Here is a 16,284-nt window from a genome sequence, read left to right as displayed (position 1 = left end):
AAAGTCAAGCGAAACAGTGTCATTAATGGTTTAGATAAAGGAGGTTTAAATGTTGTGCATATCCCAAGTTTCATTAATAGTTTAAAATGTACCTGGATAAAGCGTTATTGCGATAACACTGAAGGTGTCTGGAAGCTATTTTTTACTGACAGTTTGTCCAAGTTAGGTGGTAAGCTGCTTTTTCAGTGTAATTGTAAGGCGGAAGATCTCCCACGCTTGTCTAATATGTTTATAGACCAAACAGTTAGAGCCTGGCTGGAGGCTTCTTTTAATTCTCCCTCTGATAACTTCGGTAATCAAATCATTTGGAACAATCATCATATTCGCATCAATAACAAGATTTTCTACTATGATTTCATGTACAAAAAGGGTGTGAAGTTTGTTTCGGATTTTTTTGACATTAACAATAAGGCCCTAAGTTACCACACTTTTAAAGAAAAGTTCCAGCTGGCACACTTCCCCTTTACTGTTTACTGGGGACTGATTCGCAGTATCCCTCTTCAGTGGAAGCAGAGTGGGTGTAGCATAAATGACATTATTATTTTAAATATTGATTTGTTTGATAACATATTGTTTCATACAGGTTCTGTTTCTCAGTATCTTTATCGTAATTTCTACATGACTAAAATTGCCGTGGAGCCAACTACTATGGCCAAATGGAAAGTAGAGTTTAGGGGTTTCAGTTGTCACGATTGGAGTAACATTTTCAGTATGCCCTGGTACTCTATTTCTGAGACGAGACTCTCCTACTTTCAATTCCGTTTCTTACATAGAATTCTTCCAACCAACAGACTCCTTAACCTCATGGGTATCTCTGACAACACGTTATTATGTTCATTCTGTAAAATTGAAATTGAAACCATTCATCACCTTTTCTGGGAATGTCACATCACATCTTCTTTTATAGGTGAAGTGGTCAGTAAGGTGATTGGTATAAATATTCACTTCACAAAAGAGGATTTATTCTTCGGGTTTTTATTAAAGAAACGTCACCCTTATAATTTTCTCATTCTTCATCTTACGTTCTATATTTTCAGTACCAAGCGTCAAAACAAGACCTTAAGTTGTAATGAATTTATTCATAAGTTCACGTTTGCATTAAAGGTGGAGAACTATATTTTTCGTCATAACAAAAAGAAAAATAAGAATAACATTAATTTCGAGGAACTCAAGGATGCTTTCTCCTCATTAATAAAAACCTCAAATATTAAATTTTTCGCAATTTCCACATCCTCAATTGTTTTAACTTGCTGTTATTTGTTGTAATATTTTCTAGTAAGTCTGGGATGCTTCTTGTGGTTATTCTTCTAATTGTTCTTATCATACTAATTTATTTTCTATCCGCCATGTTGGTCGTTATTATACTGCATGGTGTTGCTCAATTTCATTGTTATTTAACTTTTGCTATTTTTTGAATGGATACGTTATTTGTATATTATTGTATAGTTGAAATAAACGGAGGAAAAAAAAAAAAAAAAAAAAAATTTCTAAAGGGGAGGGGGACACCCCCTCCCCTTAGACCCCCCATTTCAGTCACCACTTCCAGATCCGTCGGCAAATCAAATTTGACTTAAAATATACACTAGATTGCATCTAAGGACGTTTCAAAACTAAACATTTTCCAAAGGGGAGGGGGGCACCCCCATCTCAGTCACCACTTCCAGATCCTTCAGCAAATCAAATTGTCCACACCCCCCCCCCCAACAAAAAAAACTTCGCTACGCCCCTGCCAACACTTTCAAAGGGTTACACTAACGTGAGACCTAGTTTTGCTTCGATGGATACTTAAAGGCATTGAAGACTCGCTCACAAAGAAACGACTCATGCCGGTAATCTGAAATGTAAAAAGAACAAAAGGAGGTACAAAAGTAGTATTTTTGAAAAGGAAACAGAAAAAATGAAAACAGTACAAACATTAACTAGATTTTTTTCAACCCTTTTATTTAGTTTTGATTCTGGAATCAATTGAAAAAGCAAATATTTTTTCAAACATTTGTAAAATGGAAAAACAAAGTTTACCAAAGATTTGTAATTATATGAAACTCAGAACCATCATTTTAAATTATTAATGATACAAATAGTTATGAATTATGGTTGTTATCATTACGGATATCAATAAGTTTATATTTGAATGCTTTGATGATGCTAAACAAAATCTTCGTTGAAAAATGAATAAAACATTAAATATTATCTAACATAAATAAAATAAAGGAGGTTGATGTTAAAGAATACGAGTAGCAAGGTATAATGGGAAGCACTGGTCTCAACTACACAAGTAATACTTTCTAACGCGGAGTAAAAAATATACTGAAATATACTGCTTATCTAGATTGTAAAACCTGGACTAGGCAAGGAGAACTCAAACTGGATTTACTGAAAAGCCTATAAACTATTGAAGAGTATGATTTAAGATATGTTTACACTATTTTGGATAACAAATTTGGGATACATAGTTTGATTTTGATCGAAGTCACTAGGTTCTGATAGTCAGGTATGTACAAGTAAAGCGATGATACATTGGATTTATCTTGACAATACAAAGAATTCATGCTTGTTTTGTAGTACCTGCACTATCCATGGTTACAGGTATATCATTTTATAATACCTGGGCTATTCATGGTTACAGGTTTATCATTTTATAAAACCTGGACTTTTCATGGTTACAGGTATATCATTTGATAAAACCTGGACTATTCATGGTTACAGGAATATAGTTTTATAATACCTGGGCTATTCATGGTTACAGGTATATCATTTTATAATACCTGGGCTATTCATGGTTACAGGTTTATCATTTTATAAAACCTGGACTTTTCATGGTTACAGGTATATCATTTGATAAAACCTGGACTATTCATGGTTACAGGAATATAGTTTTATAATACCTGGGCTATTCATGGTTACAGGTATATCATTGGATAATACCTGGACTATTGATGGATACAGGTATATCATTTGATGATACCTGGACTATTGATGGTTACAGGTATATCATTTTGTAATACCTGGGCTATTCATGGTTACAGGTATATCATTTTATAATACCTGGGCTATTCATGGTTACAGGTTTATCATTTTATAAAACCTGGACTTTTCATGGTTACAGGTATATCATTTGATAAAACCTGGACTATTCATGGTTACAGGAATATAGTTTTATAATACCTGGGCTATTCATGGTTACAGGTATATCATTTGATAAAACCTGGACTATTCATGGTTACAGGAATATAGTTTTATAATACCTGGGCTATTCATAGTTACAGGTATATCATTTGATAAAACCTGGACTATTCATGGTTACGGGAATATAGTTTTATAATACCTGGGCTATTCATGGTTACAGGTATATCGTTTTATAATACCTGGGCTATTCATGGTTACAGGTTTATCATTTTATAAAACCTGGACTTTTCATGGTAACAGGTATATCATTTGAAAAAACCTGGACTCTTCATGGTTACAGGTATATCATTTGATAATACCTGGACCATTGATGGTTACAGGTATATCATTTTATAATACCTGGACTATTGATGGTTACAGGTATATCATTTTGTAATACCTGGGCTATTCATGGTTACAGGTATATCATTTTATAATACCTGGGCTATTCATGGTTACAGGTTTATCATTTTATAAAACCTGGACTTTTCATGGTTACAGGTATATCATTTGATAAAACCTGGACTATTCATGGTTACAGGAATATAGTTTTATAATACCTGGGCTATTCATGGTTACAGGTATATCATTTGATAAAACCTGGACTATTCATGGTTACAGGAATATAGTTTTATAATACCTGGGCTATTCATAGTTACAGGTATATCATTTGATAAAACCTGGACTATTCATGGTTACAGGAATATAGTTTTATAATACCTGGGCTATTCATGGTTACAGGCATATTTTGGGTTATATTCAAATCTTGATTATAAATCCTGGCCTTTCAACATTAAGGCCTGGATAATTAAAGCATATGACACACACTGGTTTACTTACAAGTAGCGTTAGAGATTTAGATCACAAGGTCTGGAAATATACTATATCTGGTCTGTTGTACCATAGTAAAGATTACCAGTTAGTGGATCAAACATATCCCTATTAATGTTCGTTTACGTCCTTTCTAGACTGTAGATCCTGGACATTTATTACCAGTTACTTTATTTGCAATGCCAGGAATACAAGTGCTACATAAGATATATCTCACAAAATCCCATTTTGGGATCGAGTCATTTACTTAATCAAAATTGCAATTTTGGACTGCATATTTAGACTTCCAACTGGTGGAGGTAAGGTGTACCTTGTAAAACTCAGGGCAGCAGGTAAATATGATCTTGTATGAAGCAATATGGAGGGATTTACTCAAATAAAATTTACTAATGCAAAGTAACTCAATGTTCTGAAATATAAACATGTTATAAATAAAAACCTTGTCACTTGTATGATAAACTATTTGTTTGCTTGTTAATAACATTTTCTAACATGACTACAATGTTTGCACTGTTTATGTGGCTGAGTTAAGTTGATATCCAGACCTGCAAAAGAATTGTTGTCAATTTCCATGACATTCCCATGATGAGATCCCACCCCTGAAAAAATATTATAGATAAACAAAGTTTAAATGAGAGATTGGTCTCCACACATCCTCAGATTTTAACCATCATTGTGCAGTACAAAGGTATGAGATATCACTAATGTCACCAAAAGAAACCAAGCCAAAGGCTGAATGACTAATCCAGGTCTGGGAAAGCATTCTTCCAATTCCATGACTTTTCCATGATTAAAGCATAATTAAAAGCATGATCCTGGTATGAAGTACTAGATACGAATAGATCTGAATAACAAGCAACCTCTGACTGTTTAATTGAGGTATTTACTCATTATGAGGGTATTTAAAGAAAACCAAGTATAAAAGACCATTGTTCTACAACAAAAGGAAAATCAAAAACATATTTTTTTTTTGCAAAATAAACGGTGGATAAACGTCATATTTGTGCAGAAATAACTCTGTCAGGTAGGGAAGAACAGAATATAAATAAATCTTCCTCATAATTTAAATACTAACAGTTTCTCATCATAATATTTTAATTCCTTTTTTATCTATAAGATTCTTTTATAGATGGGACTGAACACCATACCGCCAAGTTAATTCACAATATTTGACAGTTGTTTCTACTGATCAAACTGAAACGGATGAAAAATAATTTAAAAAAAATAAAGTTTACAATAAGACAAAAGGGCGGAATAACCATCTAAAATATCATCCAAAAAATTATGTTTTGTTCAAATCTTTACATATCATTTCTGTTAATTAATGGAAGATCCCACACATTTGCATTTCTAAAACAATTTCTAGAAATGTAAACAGTTCACAAGACATAATACTTTCCGAAAAACAAATAGAACAAATTAATGAAAACACTTTCTTCTTTTCTATTCAAAGTACCACATGCTTGGTATTTGCCATATATGGTAGTTTGTTTAAGGCCCCAATGAATCTGCTAAAAGATACGTTGTATTCAGGGAGGTCAAAGGTCGCAATGAATTAAAAACTTCCAAGGTGTTGAATCACAAGGTGTTGTTATGGTAATCGATCCAAACTTATCTGAGCATTATAAAGATATGATACACATCATGAAGGAGAGTGTCGAGTACTTCCTTGGAGATATGACTAAAATGAGTATCAAAGCAATATAAACAATAAAGAAGGAGAGAAATATTAAGACATCCATAAAAGGATGACAACAATCTTTTAATACTAGCATATAAAAAAAAAAAGAACTAGGCCAAACTTAGCAAGTACTGAGGGAAGGAACAATAGAATACAATTATTTGCTACTCTTTTATATAAAACGCACCAAAACTTTCTAAAGTTTGACGAGGCACTCTCAAAATTTTCCTTAAGTATTTATGAAAGCTGTACAGATGATTAGAGAACTTTGCATGGTACTAGATCGCTTAGTTCAACACGGTTAGAAAACTGGCCACATATTGAAGTAAACTGCTGCATAGAGTAATTATGCTGATGTTCTAAACTGGTTAAAGCTTTTTGAAAGCCACAAGTTTTCTTTACATCAGCATTTCAGTAATTATTGTCTCAAGGTTGGGTAAAATTCACACTAACACAAACATTTTACAGCCTCTCTCACAGAAATATCTCTACTTACTTTGAAACTATCTATAAATGCTGTCTAGCATGTGTTAGTCTAGAAGAAGTACTAATAACCTACAACAACCCTGCTAGTTAGTAGCATATCCAATGGCTTATGAATATTCATAGCCAATGGTGACTGACAGGATACTACACATATCAGTAGTGATGAACATTATCACTGTGTTTGTTACATTTCTTAGTACACTCTCCTTGATGTACGTGTGTATGTATTTAAACCAGATACCTAGTTAGTCACACAGAAATGAATACCTAGACAGCAATCAGAATACTGCTGAACTTGTTGCATATATTAACCAAAAACAAAACATCCCACAAACTTGATCTATGGTAGAATCATGAAACTAACAATCCCATAAGAATTTAAAGAATAAATAACTATTTATATTAATAATGCCTTGCCTTAAATACCGATGAAATTCTTGAACCTAATTTTAAAGGGGGCTGGTTAATTGGACAATGGTTTAAAGGTTTCATGACACATAGTTGTGCTTGATACCGAGTTGTCAGTGGCAAGCCCCACAGATACTTAAATGCTTTATCAAACAATTCTAAAAGCAATGAATATTCCACCATTTTGCAGTCACAGGATGTTATCCTGCGCCGATAACACTATATAGTTGTTCACACATCACAATCATGCAAAGACTTATATTGGTTTATTTTTGACCGACATAAACAAAGCACTTTTTTGTTTTGTACCTTATTGCTGTTGCCCTTTTTCATGAATACAAGGCTCTTTGATTTGTCTATCTTATAAATACACCGAAGATGTTTTTCAACCTGAAACAGAATGACTTGAGAACATTAACACTGACTCTAGTAACTTTAGTGTAACTTTAACTTCTCCACTTTAAGTCACTCATATTCAACTTCTTCATCCAACAACTACATATAAAAGTATTGAAGATGAGCAGGACTTCCCCTTGGCATGTATAACTAAGTCAGTAAAATCTCAGATTATTTCCACATGATTCCAATACTGCTCTTAGTTTCATAATACCTCTTAATATCAATCTCTCAAAGTTGCAAAATACCCACGCACATGATCCACACTTAGATGGATGGGACAGTGTATTGGAGCCGATTAATGAAGTTCCTTTGAGCATTTTCTTTCACCTTACAGCTTTTAAACTGTAGAAGTTTTAATAGCAACATACCAACATCACAAAGCCAAGAATTAATACAAAGTTGTGCTTTGTTCTTCCACTCTATGTTAATACAATCCAAGTTATGATATCAATGTAAATAATGTTAATTAAATTAATAAAATACAGTGATTGGAAGGTCACTGTTTTCAAAGCCCTGACCAGCCAAGGTAAAGTGTGAGTTTGCCCATTGCTTCTGACAAAGTGTAAAATAAATCCAAAGTGAAATTAAAACTGTTAACTGGACTGCTGTCCAACTTGATTTCAGCTTCCAAACATAAAGATGGGACTGCTTATCATTATGAGCATAACTATCTTCCATTATGAGTAACATATGATTATAACTTCATGAAGCTCAACTTCAGTTATCTGTCCTCACATATTTAATGTTTCCATGCATGTATATTACCACTGTCGTGAAAGTATCAGTGGTACAGTTTTCATAAGTTTCACCTTTTTATTACATGAGATGGGTTTGTGGCTGCAAAAGTTATCTTAGTTACAGCCAGACGTCCTCATACCCTCTGTTCCACATCTGCTGAATGAGTGATGTTCTCCCAACACCGGACACACCTGCTTCCATCCCTTCATCGCAGAGTACTGAGAGATTGCATGCATCAGTCATTTGTTTGAGATGCTCATAATGACGTCTCGTTGTGAATCGGTCTGATTTGATTTTCTTCTAACAAGGCAATTCGCTGCTTTAACATTCTCACCTGAAAACAGAGGACAGTTAAAATTCAGTAAAATTAACAATTGTTATCAAGAGGTTTGAGCTAAAGTGAGAGCAACATTTCAATGTGATATACTCCCAGATGGATTTGACTGGCTTTAATAACGTGGTCTGATGTACAAGTTTATTCCTTTAATTAATCCATTCCACAGGTGTTAGGAGTAACCTCCCACACCTCTCCCCTCCTTCCCCTCCCAGCTTTAGATATATTGTAATATTTCGTGATCGCTAACGATCTCTTTACCTGAGTGTCATGTCTCTCCACCATGGCCATCATCTGTGCTTCCACCTTCTTTAGTCGACTTTGGTGCTTTTTCTTGGCTTTCTCATAGGCAGTTACAAGGGCACTGAAAATAAACAAAAGATACATGTTAACAGCTACAAAGGCACTCAACATGAACAAAAAATACATGTTAACAGTGACAAGGGCACTGAACATATACATGTAAACAGTTCAGTCTGATGTTCTTTGTATACATGTAAACAAGTAATCAGTTCAGTCTGATCTTCTCTTACTCTGCTAATTACTGTAACTAAGCATAAATACAATACAAGGTGATGTTACTTAGCATAAGGCTAAATATGTTTGTACCTATTGGCTCTCTTAAATTCAGCAATAAACTCTGCTGATTGCTGTAACTTAGCATAAATACAATACAAGGTGATGTTACTTAGCATAAGGCTGAATATGTTTGTACCTATTGGCTCTCTTAAGTTCAGCTACAAACTCTGCAGATTGCTATAACTAAGCATAAATACAATACAAGGTGATGTTACTTAGCATAAAGGCTGAATATGTTTGTACCTATTGGCTCTCTTAAGTTCAGCTACAAACTCTGCTGATTGCTGTAACTAAGCATAAATACAATACAAGGTGATGTTACTTAGCATAAGGCTGAATATGTTTGTACCTATTGGCTCTCTTAAGGTCAGCTACAAACTCTGCTGATTGCTGATGTCTCATCTCTGAGCTCCTCTGAAGTTTCTCCAAGGTCAGAACCAGCTCGTTTATCCGGCCTTTCAGTTTCCGTTCTCTTCTCATCATCTCTGCCATATCTGCCGGAATGTTACGATCGTCCATGGAGCTCAGCTCAGCCAGGGTAATGGCAGGGGTACCACTGTCTGATACAGTACCATCCTGAAACCAAAGTTTAGAAAACAATGTGTCAAGGAATTCATGTACCATCACTTTTCACAAGACAATGCAAATAATCAGAAACAAATCTACAAAAGTCAGTTATGCTCGGAATATCGAGGAAAAAGAATTAACAACCTAAAAAAAAGAAAACACAGTATTCCTATCCATATACAAGCAACCAGCTCAAAAAACAAAACTGGATATTTCTTCTAGGAAGATTGAAATTGATAGTTCCTCTGTTGACATGAACTGCCATTGACACTTATTTACTACACACTGCAGATCATATGAACACACAACAAGAACCATTAATATGCATGATGCACATCAAACTTATGAGGGGCAAATTGCTTATACTGTTGTAAAGTTAATCCTTAGTCTACCAGCAGATAAAATCAGCAGTCCTGCTGCAGGATTCAAACTTACTGCTTTGAGGCAAAGATTTACAGTAAGAATACATATAACTATGCAGTACATTAACAGTTAAGTTTGCTCCATGTTTCACTATGACACATGTTCACCATGTTACATGCTTCATTTTTGTTATAGATTTCACCACTTTACAAGTTACAATGTGTTACTCATTTCACCATGTAACATGTTTCACTGTGATAAGTCTTTATCATGTTACATTGTGATACATATTTCACAGTTACATGATTTATCACATGTTTCTTTGTGTTACATATTTCACTCTGTTACATTGTGTTACTTATTTCACCAAGTTAAAATGTAACATTGTGATACTTATTTCACTCTGTTACATGTTTCACTATGTTACATTAAGTTACTTATTTCACCATGTTACATGTTTCACCATGATACATGTTACATTGTGTTATTTTATTTCACCATGTTGCAAGTTTCATCATGTTACATTATGTTACTTATTTCACCATGTTACATGTTTCACCATGATACATGTTACATTGTGTAATTTAGTTCACCATGTTGCACGTTTCACCATGTTCCTTGAACAACTGTCGCTTAAATGTCAACACTAATTTTAAGTCCTCTCACTGCGTCCTTTCATCCAGGGCTTCCTGTTACCTTCCTGACTCCAACTATCAGATTAAATCCTACACACCGGTATCATCACTCAACCCTTTAACATGCATTACCCTATGTCCGGTATCATCACTCAACCCTATAATATGCATAGCACTATGTCCGGCATCATCACTCAACCCTATAATATGCATTACCCTATGTCCAGTATCATCACTCAACCCTATAACATGCAAAACACTATGTCCTGCATCATCACTCAACCCTATAACATGCATAACCCTATGTCCGGTATCATCACTCAACCCTATAACATGCACAACACTATGTCCGGTATCATCACTCAACCCTATAACATGCATAACACTATGTCCTGCATCATCACATAACCCTATAACATGCACAACACTATGTCCGGTATCATCACTCAACCCTATAACATGCACAACACTATGTCCGGTATCATCACTCAACCCAATAACATGCATAACCCTATCTCCAGTTTCATCACTCAACCCTATAACATGCATAACACTAAGTCCTGTATCATCACTCAACCTTATAATATGCAAAACACTGTGTCTGGTATCATCACTCAACCCTATTATAACATGATCAGGGTTGAGTACGTACATTGTATCTGAGTGAACCTTTCATGTTTCTGCTAATGCCATCCTGTTGATCTCTGACCTCTAGTTTCAGATTACTGATCTGCACCAAGTATGCCTGTTCCTGGGCCTCCCTCGAGCTCAGTTTTAGTTCCAGGGCTTTCTTTTCTTTATCTAATAGGTAGTACTGGGCTTTCAACTCAGCTTTCTCCTCCTGTATGAAACAACAAAGAAATCAGAAAAGTGACATAACAGCTCAGTCAAAACCAGTTTGAAACCATTTTTATCATCCTATTTTGCTTACACAAAATTGATATCTCACATCATATTCTATACGTAGAAGCAGTCAGAGAGTTACATGCATCACCTTTTGGGGATCCTGGAGAAAAAAGAACAAAGTGCTTACATACTAAATATAGCAAATAGTGTTCAGGGAAAGATACCATTTCAGAACAAGTTTCATGTTTGGTCCAGTAAAATACAAAACATTAACTACTTAGTACAGAAGTATATAAGAGCCTGACCATCATCAATAATGACTAACCTTTAAGGCTGTGAGTTCCTGCATTAAAACAGCATTTTCAAGATCTAATTTCTGGCCATCCTCAGTGAGTGTGCCGTCACTTGTTGGATGTGGATCAATGTGAACACTTTGTAATTCCATTACGGTCAGTCTCACAGCTGCCCGGTCATTTTTAAGCTGTTGCACGTAATCTTTTAATCGCTGCTCGTCATCCTTTGAAAAGTCTGTATCGCAACTGCTGGCCGTGGAGCTCGTTGTGCTGTTGACGGGGAATCAGGAGAGAAAATCAGGAATGGTTAGTTGGTGAATGAAACACAATTCTCACTGAATGATGACAGCTGTAGAGTTTCTAAGTACTTAAACATGCCAACCATGGACAAATTCTGTCAAGAATATTCAATCCATCTATGTTAATTAGAATATAGTGATTCCATATACACAATGGGTATTAATTTGCCCCAAACTATGCAAAACAAATATCAGCTTTAACACATTGGGCTGAGTATCTCTGTGTTTAACTCACATTAAGCTGAATATCTCTATGTGTAACCTACATTGGGATGAGCATCTCTCTGTGTAGCCCACATTGGGATGATTATCTTTCTGTGTTTGTACCCCACATTGGGATCTCTCTTTGAGTAACCCACATTGAGCTGAGTATCTATCTGTTTGCTACCCAAATTGGGCTGCGTATCTTTCTGTGTGTAGTTTGGGATGAGTATATCTGCATGTGTAACCCAGTATGTCTGTATATGTAACCTACATTGAGCTGAGTATCTCTGTGTGTAACTTGCATTAAGCTGAGTATTTCTATGTGTGTAACCCACATTGAGATGAGTATCTCTATACATGTGTGTAACCCACCTTGTGCTGAGTATCTCGCTGTGTGTAACCCACTGAGCTGAGTATGTCTGTGTTTGTAACCCAGACAGATAATAGAGCTGAACATTCTCAAAACAAATTTGAAATGTAAATGCTATCCACATGAAACATGATCACTGATGCAATTTGACATATGGCATACCACTAGTTAAATTCTGATGGTAGTATAACCAGGCCATTACAGTATCTTTATGATTCAACTCAAATATCTTATTATTGATTGCATTATACCAATCTTACTGTGCTTCATTGTCATGCATTGTACAGCATAGACAAGTTTTATCAACATATAGGATATATTACCTTGTGTGACTATGTGAAGACAGATCTTCCCATGGTTGTAATGCAGAACCAGGCATATGACAGACCATGGTACCACAGCTTCTATCCAATCTTTGCAACAATGCTTTGGCACAACTCTCTGAGACTTTCCTCTCCTCGTGGACACGTTTTAACCTCATAGTGGTATCCTCTGTGTCCTCTCCAGACCCCTCTGAGCTTTCACCTGAAAAACAAGAAAACAACAATGTCATGAGGAGAAAATACTGAACTTGAATGTCAGTGATGTGTTGGAAGGTAAATTTCATGTCAGAACTAGAAGTAAACAAAACTAGTGAAAGGGTTGTTACCTTTTAAAACAGCTAGCATCTCAGATATCATTCCAAGAATAATCCATGATAATATGGGAGGGAGTTAAGTAGAAGTAAGAATGGGTGAGGTTTCATACTACGATAACATCTGCCTATGAACACAAACTCCAAACAGGTTTGCTTAAACCACTGTAAGCTTACATAACCTACACTGATGGAAACTGTTGAAAGTTTGAATCACTGATAACTGGAAATACAAGACAACCAGACAGATTATCTCCAATTAAAATGTCCTTACATTATCAGCCATCTTGTTTAGCTATAAGCAACACAGGTGAAACAACCACGGTGGGAGAAGTTATAACAACATCAGGCAAACCACTGTGAGGGCTGTTTAGAGTACTTGCAACATTAGACCATCAAAAGTAGAGTGAATTGAGAGCATATGAGTAAGCTGCTGTGGGGTAAGTTTAGGGTACTTGCAACATTAGACCATCCAATGTAGGGTGAATTGAGGGCATGGGGCTGTTTAGGGTACTTGCAACATTAGACCATCCAATGTAGAGTGAATTGAGGGTATATGAGTAAACCAATGTGGGGTAAGTTTAGGGTACTAGCAACATTAGACCATCCAATGTAGAGTGAATTGAGGGTATATGATTAAACTGCTGTGGGGGAAGTTTAGGGTACTTGCAACATTAGACCATCAGATGTAGGGTGAATCAAGGGCATATTTATAGGTAAACTGCTGTGGGGGAAGTTTAGGGTACTAGCAACATTAGACCATCCAAAGTAGAGTGAATTGAGGGCATATGAGTAAACTGCTGTGGGGGAAGTTGAGGGTACTTGCAACATTAGACCATCCAATGTAGGGTGAATTGAGGGCATATGAGAAAACCACTATGGGGGAAGTTGAGGGTACTTGCAACATTAGACCATCAAATGTAGGGTAAATTGAGGGCATAGAAAACATTGAGTAAACCACTGTGGGGGAATTTAGGGTATATGTCACACAGGCAAACCATTATGGGGTAGCTAAGGTATAAACAACATTAGTCCATCCACTGTTTGGGCTGGGGGAGAGGTACATTAGGGTACATATGACATGAGGGTAAACTGCTATTTCACATCAGGCATGATTCATGTCACAGGAACTAGAGATCTCTTACCAAAGCCAGCACCAGCAGCCCGGCAATTTGCGAGTAACAGTTGTTTTTCACTTTGACTTAAAGAGAGAAGGCTTTCAAATGCTTCAATTGCCTGGTCGCTGTAGTTGACGGCCAGCTGCAATGCAGTGTTGTTGGATTCGTACTTGCCGACCAGCATGGTCAACCTATCAGCACTCGATTTACTTTCCTCCAGTGAGAGTTGCAGGAGATCGTTTTGTGATTTCAGATGTTCGATTTTACTGTTCAACCTCTCCATCTCCACCTCGATCTCACTGATTTTACCCTCTGGCAGAGAAAGACCGTGGGTAGAAAGGGTTTGGAAAATTTCTTGCACATTCGAGCATTCTTGTAACGTCTGCACCAGGTGCTCAGCTACTTTGGGGTTGGTCACCTGAAGAGGAAAAAAAGGGGGATTGTAAAATACATTTTCAATTATCAACAGACTATTTTCTATCCTCATTCCAGTTTGCCAACTTCCTGCAATGCCAGTTCATGTTTCAGATTCCTGAGGAAGTGTTTGGGTGAAAGCATTTTCTAAATTGTGGATCTTGTTGTTGATAAGGAATTTCAATATTTTCATTTGAGTCACACATTAGTGACCCCTATGCACTGTTAAGGTTAGGTCTATAAACTTTTGACTATCAGCAACAGTAAACTACCATGTAATTTAAACAAGGTTAATGTGTGAATAAAATTCAACACACATGCAAGTACTCAATGTGAAATTACTGTATTAATGAAAAGTACTTTTGAATTTGACAAATGTACATCTATTACTCATTAAAACATTTTAATACTTAGCATATGGCTGTATCAATTTCACAACTGTTGTACAATTTACTAATGGAGGAGTATGACCAAACTATGTGAAACCATTCTTATCCCCCAAGGGCCTACTTACAGTCATTGTAGGAAATGTTTTCTTGCAAACAGGACACAAAGACAAACATCATTTAACAATGCATTAAACTGCAAGTAAGAGAATAATGAATGGGCAATTAGCAGTACAACTTACATTAAGTGGCTATTACAGCACTTAATGAGAACACTTGATACCAAAGGCAAGCACAATCAATCTTCTAATATTTCAGGTTGATTTACATCTTTAAGACTAAGGAATTTGAAGACCAGTTATTGTCCTTGTTGGTCCAGATAAGATGGTACAGGTCTCATTACAGAGTAATACACATACCACGTCAGGCTGAATAGGGTGTTACTCTCTTGTTCGAAGTTTCCTATGGGAGTACAGTGAAATATAGATTTGGGGTAGGGTGGAATGTGGGGGGCTGGGGGAGAGTGGAAAGTGGCAGTGGGGATTGGTGGAGAAGATAGCAATGTGGCTTCCATTACCGAGCTTATACCTTACCTAGTGAATTCTGAAAAGCACATTTTAAGCAGTTTGATTCCTCTGTGCAAAAGATTCTATTCTATAGAGACATTTCTGCAATTACTCAGTTATGTAATAATACAGGAATTGTAACCAGATAAATTGTCCTTGGATGCTGTTGGTAACTTTCAAGTTTCTCACTCACTCACTCCCCCCCCCCTCCCCCATACTTCATTCCCACAACAACTTCCCATTACTAGACAAATCATGCACCTGGTGCATATGATCATCTTATGCTATGTAGTTTCAGGACAGGTTCAAATTCAAGCCACACATGTGTAGGCTTGACTGTATGTGTGTGTATATGTACAGGTATGTATGGTAGGGGCACACTGTGTATGGGAGTTACATTAGAGATAACAATAAGTTGCATTCAACTCCTAACTTCAAATTTCAAGGTACAAACATGATCAATGTTAACTCTTGAAAGAGTTAATATTTAACACGGAGGAGTTATAGCAGGTCACAGCTTTTAGACTTTTGGAAAACGAGAACACTGACAACTGCCATTGTTTGAAAGCATAAGTTCACACAAAAAATTCCAGGTGTCCAGAAACCAATGTAGATTTCAGGCTGCCAATTTATGCCACAATGATTTAATATCTTCTCTTTTTCTCAATCTTTACTAGGCTTCTTAAAAACAATGTATAAATACTTAAGAAGAAGATGGATCTATTAAAGTGACTGTTGTTTTATCAGCCACAATACATGTGTTCAATGAGGCATGTAAACCTCTTACGTAAAACAAATCATTACTTTGATAGATGACTTCGGGATGTGCTTAATTCCTCAGATGATTTGGAACAATTCTCCAGAGTCACAATGTTAACTTGTTTAAGAATGCTAATTGTTTGAAGAATGTCTCAGATGAGTTCCTTAGTCCTGGCCACAGTACCGAGCATTATGTGTAACTTGTATGC

The 16,284-nt window shown here is 36.0% G+C and overlaps 1 protein-coding gene across 4 annotated transcripts in view; it reads right to left on the bottom strand.

Annotated features, from left to right (window-relative positions):
* Nucleotides 1-1,920: 1,920 nt before the first annotated feature.
* The window catches only part of LOC139966838 (colorectal mutant cancer protein-like), a 54,950-nt gene continuing 40,586 nt past the window's right edge, over nt 1,921-16,284 (bottom strand). For all 4 annotated transcript variants that reach the window (XM_071970239.1, XM_071970238.1, XM_071970237.1 and 1 more), the window contains 7 exons: nt 13,978-14,368; nt 12,522-12,723; nt 11,358-11,595; nt 10,839-11,027; nt 8,971-9,197; nt 8,304-8,406; nt 1,921-8,042 (listed from right to left, as the gene is read on the bottom strand). In XM_071970239.1, coding sequence (XP_071826340.1) covers nt 7,965-8,042; nt 8,304-8,406; nt 8,971-9,197; nt 10,839-11,027; nt 11,358-11,595; nt 12,522-12,723; nt 13,978-14,368 — 1,428 coding nt within the window. In that variant the 3' untranslated portion in view covers nt 1,921-7,964. The remainder of the gene's footprint in view (nt 8,043-8,303; nt 8,407-8,970; nt 9,198-10,838; nt 11,028-11,357; nt 11,596-12,521; nt 12,724-13,977; nt 14,369-16,284) is intronic.

This window comes from Apostichopus japonicus, chromosome 4 (assembly GCF_037975245.1).
Source record: "Apostichopus japonicus isolate 1M-3 chromosome 4, ASM3797524v1, whole genome shotgun sequence".
Classification (NCBI taxonomy): Eukaryota; Metazoa; Echinodermata; class Holothuroidea; order Aspidochirotida; family Stichopodidae; genus Apostichopus; species Apostichopus japonicus.
This window is presented reverse-complemented; position numbering and strand designations above follow the sequence as displayed.